Raw genomic sequence first — 6000 nt, 5'->3', positions numbered from 1 at the left:
TGCGATAATCTTGGCCTTCCCTCATGGTTGTAAAATGGCTGCCAAGAGCAGATGCATGGCAAGAAAACATCCCTCTCAAAAAGAAAAGGGGACAGAGGTCTCTCTGCCCGTCTCTTTGTATCAAGGGTTGGAACGCTTTCTCAGGAGGCTTCCTTTCACACTGCTCTTTTATATTCCACTGGCCGAAACTGAATGGGAGTCAAGACATTCCTCCTAGTAAAGGAAAGTGAGATTCACATGATTTTCTTAAAAGATTTTATTTGTTTATTTGACAGACAGAGATCACAAGTAGACAGAGAGGCAGGCAGAGAGATAGAGAGGGAAGCAGGCTCCCTGCTAAGCAGAGAGCCCGATTCGGGACTCGATCCCAGGACCCTGGGATCATGACCTGAGCCGAAGGCAGAGGCTTAACCCACTGAGCCACCCAGGCGCCCCTCACATGAGTTTTAAAAAGATTTCATTTATTTATTTGAGAGAGAGAGAGAGAGTAGGAGGAGAGAGAGCAAAAGCAGGGAGGAGAGGCATTGGGAGAGGGAGAAGCAGGCTCCCTGCCGAGAAAGGAGCCCAAACCAGGGCTGGATCCCAGGACCCCGGGACCACCACCAGAGCCAAAGGCTGATGCCTGACCAACTGAGTCACCCAGGTGCCCCTTAATATGATTTTTTTTTAACCAGTCCTAATTCATCGGGACCTGGGCCTGCCTTCTCCAAGCCCTGCAACTCTGCCCTATACCCAAAGCAAACCTGGGTTCTCGCAGCAAGGATAAAGAGTTACGGCTGTTGTGCGAGTAACCAACAGTGTGGGCCACACAGCCATCCACGGAACGCAGGGCGTGATTTTGCGCTGATCTAGGTACATTCAACAGTGAACACCTCCTATATCCAGACACTGTGCAAAGCCCAGACTGGGGACACAAAGCCTCTGCCTTTATGGGACTCCCGGTAGGTACCAAGCCCTCTCAGACCCTCTCTCTGTGCTTTATGGGGACTAATGGGATTGGCTGCTGAAATAGATTTGCTGCTAGGAGACTGGACCCTTCCCAGGTTCCTGGAATCCATCACCCATGTCCTTGTTTTCCTAACGAAGTCCTTCATGTAGGTGTCACTGGTCTCTCAAGTTAAGGGAAAGTGCCCCAAGGCAGTGGTAGGAACCTTCTTAGAAAGGCTGCCTGGTTCACCAGAAATTGTCGTTTGTTCAAGCTCTCAACAAATGAAGTAACCAGACAGAAAACTGCCAAGTTTTCAGCGGAGCTTCTCACTTTACACTCGGGGAGCTTTCTCAGGGTCCCCAGTACTTTAAGATTCCCATTCTTACTTCTGTCTTAAGCATGTTTGTTTTACAGCTGGTTAGAAGACGTTCTTTGATTCTTGGAGAATAATTTCTCGGAAAGTGAAGAGGATAAGGAAAGGAGTAGGAGATGAAGAGGTGATAGCGGGACTCAATGTGAAAGCTTCTAGAAGACCGGCAGGGCCTTCCAGATACCAACTCCACCCCACCCCCAGCGCACAGCCGCTGCTGAACTAGACAACCTGCTACAGGCTCAGACCCCGCCACCCAGTTCTACCCCGCCCTCGTGGGGGTGGGGTGGGGTAGTGGGTTCGGCCGCAGCAAGTTTCCAACTCCCCAAGCCTGTTCCCTCCCCGGGTCGCACTTGGCCGCAGGACCCCCTGGGCAAGAAAGAGGTGTGGGCGGGCGGAGGACCCCGGCGAGCTGCTCTGGCAAAACACCAGCTCTCCACCGACAGCGGCGCGACCCTTCCCCGGCAGAGCACACAATAGGCGGCCGCTCCACGTTCTTTCCCGGTCCCTCGCCGCCGCGGCCCTGGGGGCTGGCGGGGTGGGGCGACGCAAGAGTCCCCCGGCTCTCCTGCAGCCACTGCAGCCGCTGGGGCGGGATAGGGGCACTGGGGTGGAACACGCCCCACACTTGGAGATATTTCGTTGCACCACCCCCCCCCCCCACACACACACACAGGCGCGCGCGAAAAGCGAAGCAGCCCGATCTCCCCTCCCGGATGCGGCTGCACCAGCAACATCAGCTGCGGGCGGAGCCCGAGCGGTTGCCACTTCCCCCCTCTTCCCTCGTGACCCTCGCCCCCCCTTCGGTTCGCCCTCCCCCCGGCACACACCCTTCCTCGCCGGACACACCCTCCTCCTGGGGCCCGCCGCGAGCCGAGCCCAGGCTCTCCAGGGGAGGGAGCGGCCCCGCCGTGGGGCAGGACAGGGAGCGCGCGGGCCAGCCGCGGAGGGAAGGAGGGAACGAGGGAGGAGCCGCGGCTGGGAGGGAGGAGCCGCGGGAGCCGCGCCGCCGCCGAGCTGCGATGTGGCCGGTCGGCCGGCGGGTAAACAGAGGGAGCAGCCGCGGCCGTGGCCGCCCCGGCCCGGGGCAGTGAGTGCGCCCGCCGCCAGCCGTCCGCCGCTGCCATGGCCGAAGTGCGCAAATTCACCAAGCGGCTCAGCAAGCCCGGCACGGCGGCCGAGCTCCGGCAGAGCGTGTCGGAGGCCGTGCGGGGCTCCGTGGTGCTGGTGAGTGGCTGGGGCACCGGGCGCCCCGGGAGGACGCGCTCCGGGCGGGAGCGACGGGGTGGCTTTCTGCGCGCGGGCGCGGGCACGGGCACCGGGACCGGAACGGCGCTGGCGGCTGCCGCCCGCGGCGCCCCGGGCTCTTTCTCCGCTTCAGTAAGTTTGCGCACCAGCCGCCGCCGGCCGGGGTCCGAGTCCCGGGCGCCCGCTGACAGCGCGGCGGCCGCCCGGTGCGGCGGAGGCGTGCGCCCGGTGGGACCCCGACGGGCGTTCGGGGGCTCGGCCGGCTGCGCGGGAGGCGGACGCTCGGAACCCGGGCCCGGGCCCCGGGAGGGGTGGGGGTGTGCGCTGGAGAGCGGACCTCGCTCTGCCCTGGAGCCCGCACAAAGAGCTAGGGACCAGGGCGCGACGAGATCCCGATTCCCTCCTGCGGACACCTGAGCCGCGGCGGAAGGATGCGATGAGCGTTTTGCACACACACACTCGCGTGCGCGCGCGCGCGTGCACACACACACACATACACACACACATTGTGTACACACAAAAAAAGAACCCCACCCAAAAAGCCCCGGGCTCCCAAGCTCGGGCGGGCGGTGAGAACAGAGGAAGCAGAGCGACTTCCTCCCGCTACTGGGGAGAGGGTGGTGATGGGTGGCGAACGGGTGCTGCTGCTGCTGCCGCGGAGGGAGGGAATTGCAAACAACGGGGTTCCGGGGCGAGTGCGCGCGGGGTCGGTTGCCACAGGGCGAGGGTGTCCCCTGGGACCCAAGAGCGCTCCAGAGGCGAGGAGATGGGGCAGTATTTGGGGGATGATGGTGTGTGCGGGTTCAGGGATGGAGGACGGCGGGGGTGGTGGGTGTCAGAGCCCGGGGGTGCCTCCGAGGCGGCAGGGCTGGGGGATGGGGATTTGAAAGCGCGTTGACCCCCTGGGAGCCCTCCATGGCACCCTCAGCCCCCTCCGGATTGTCTGGCTCAGGAGGAAAGCGGACAGTGCTAACGGGCGCTCGCCCCTTCTGTTTTCAAGACACTCGTTGCCAATTTCTTGGACTAGAGAGCAAACCCCAAATAAGCCATTAGTGTTTGTTTTGTTACTTTGGGTTTTCGTTGTTGCTTTTCGTTCTCGTGTCTCCTTTCCCTCTACCTTACAGCGTCTCGTCTGCTGTGTTTAAATTTCACCATTTACGTGTGGGCTCTTTTTGTTCCAACAACTTATCATTGGAGGGGAACTTCACAGCTTTTTCTTGTGATTTTTCTGTTGATCTTGTAGAATCTGCGATAAAGCCAACATTAAAGGGAGGCCAGGGGCTTGATCCCAACCGTGGAGAAAGTTGACATTAGTGGGAGTTCTGGAGGAGGATCAAAGGTAAAATGTGTACCTTTGAGATAAAGATCTGATCCCTAATAGCTACAACTGTGCAAAGCCAAGTGACTTTAAAGAAATCTCTCTATCGTGGCTGGACCCTTGAAAGTTTAATCCTGCTGTTTAGCAGAGCTAAAACCAGACCTTTAATGTTGTTTTAATGGACTTGGCTTATTGTGTGTCTCACTGATTTTAGAATGAGGTCCTGTTAGGGTCAGATTGGAACCTCGGCTGCCATAACAGCCAGTTTAGAGAGGAAGGCAATCCATGTGTAGGGCATTTATACCCGGCTCTCATCTTGGGTGATTGCTAACAAGTGATTCAATCTGCCTCGCTCAGGAGATGCTTTCCTAAATATGGGGGAAAAAAAAAATGCTTGAGCTGGGGTGGCTGGCCCTCTGCTGCATGGTGCCAAGGGAGCCCGTGATGTGGACAGATGGTTTCAAGAGTAGAAATGGGCCCCGGCAAACGTCCAGTGGGATTTGACCAGCCTTCAACCTGCTACCCTCAGCAGCAAAACGTTAATATTAACATTCTTGCTTTTTTTTTTTTTTAAGATTTATCTATTTATTAGAGAGAGAGAGAGAGAATGGCAGGGAGGGCCAGAGGTAGAGGGAGAGAGAGAGAGAGAGAGAGAGAGAATCTTCAGCAGATTCCCCACTGAGTACGGCTCTAGCCCATGACCCTGAAATCACGACCTGAGCAGAAATCAAGAGTCAGGGCGCCTAACAGACTGGGCCATGCAAGTGCCCCAGGCTTTGAGGCTTTTAAAAGAATTTTGTATACCACAGGTACAGCTACCTCTTCCTTACTGCTGGCTCCGTGACAAAGCTGGAAAAACTGTTAGTGGGAGCAGATTTATCTGGAAGCTGCTGCCAGCCTGGTTTACTTGGGACTGAGTGCACAGATGTTTACCAGGCAAGGCACTGGAATGGTATTTATTTACTACTCTGGTGTGTGATCCACATGGAGATTTGGGGAGCTGATGAGGGGTGACATGGGGGACAGATTCTAGGAATCCAAACCCGTGAATATCTGTTGAGCCTTTCTCCCACATTCAAGAAAAATGGTAGGTGCCCTCTAGTTATATGTGAATGCAGGTGCCATTTTCTTCATTTGTTCTTATTAGTTGCAGCCCAGGTTGGGTCTTTGTATGTGTTTGTCAGTAGGACACCTAGATTATTCGCATCTTGGCGCATGCTGTTTGCAAGCAGTTCGGTCAATGAAGAAACAAGGAAGCAACCTTTAGGGGTAGATTCTCCTAACTGGCTCTTTCTTTGGCTCCTGTTTTTCTGACACAAAGAGCCAGTCACCAGAGTTAGTAAAGCCATGGGTGTCTGGAACGCAAGTGGACCGTGTTGCAGCTGCCGCTACAACTTGTGATTTTTTTCTGATTTAAGCCCCAAAGTGTTTATTAGGGACAGCTGAAGTAGGATTTACACTTGCTGCTATAAACCCACGACACTCCCATTAGGGCTTCGATACGGACTCACGCACAGGAATACCTCAGAGGTCTGGGGGTTCGGTTCCAGACCACCGCCGGAGAGTGGCTATCATGATAAAGCGAACCAGATGAAATTTTTGCTTGACCCGTGCATCAAAAAGTTACGTTTACACTATACTGTAGTCTGTTAAGTGTGCAATAGCAGTGCGTCTCAAAAACAACTTAGATGACTTAATTAAAAAAATAACTGCAGTGCTAAAAAAAAAAAAAAAAAGCCAGCCATCATCGGAGCTTTCAGTGAGTCGTAGTCACCGATCACAGATCACCGTAGCAAGTGCCATAACAATGAAAAGGTCTGAACTCTTGCAAGGTGTAACCAAAATGACACAGATGTGAAGTGAGCAGGTGTTTTGGAGAGATGGTGCTGATAGACTTGCTCGAGGCAGTTTGCAACACATCCCCACTTTGTAAAACACGCAATTATCAGCAAAGCAGGGCAAAGCGAAGTGCGATGAAAGGAGTTAGGCCTGTATTCGTGGGATTTCACGAGGGAACCATTCCCACAGCAGGTCACGCCATCCTCCGGTGGCTTTCCCACTAGAACTTGGAAAACCCTCCAGACTGAACGCATATACGGCAAATACACAGTATTTCCCGCTTAGATGGGTGTTGGT

The 6000-nt window shown here is 55.4% G+C and overlaps 1 protein-coding gene across 2 annotated transcripts in view; it reads left to right on the top strand.

The window, feature by feature from the left end:
• The first annotated feature begins 2156 nt into the window (after nucleotides 1-2156).
• The window catches only part of DOCK11 (dedicator of cytokinesis 11), a 193548-nt gene continuing 189704 nt past the window's right edge, over nucleotides 2157-6000 (top strand). Inside the window, exon 1 of one of the 2 annotated variants that reach the window (XM_059385729.1) lies at nucleotides 2157-2525. In XM_059385729.1, the coding sequence (XP_059241712.1) occupies nucleotides 2424-2525 (102 nt within the window). In that variant the 5' untranslated portion in view covers nucleotides 2157-2423. The remainder of the gene's footprint in view (nucleotides 2526-6000) is intronic. The other variant, XM_059385730.1, reaches the window with a different exon arrangement.

Source organism: Mustela nigripes, chromosome X (assembly GCF_022355385.1).
Source record: "Mustela nigripes isolate SB6536 chromosome X, MUSNIG.SB6536, whole genome shotgun sequence".
NCBI classification, from domain to species: Eukaryota; Metazoa; Chordata; class Mammalia; order Carnivora; family Mustelidae; genus Mustela; species Mustela nigripes.
Note: the sequence above shows the minus strand (reverse complement) of the source record. Positions and strands in the feature narration are given on the sequence as shown.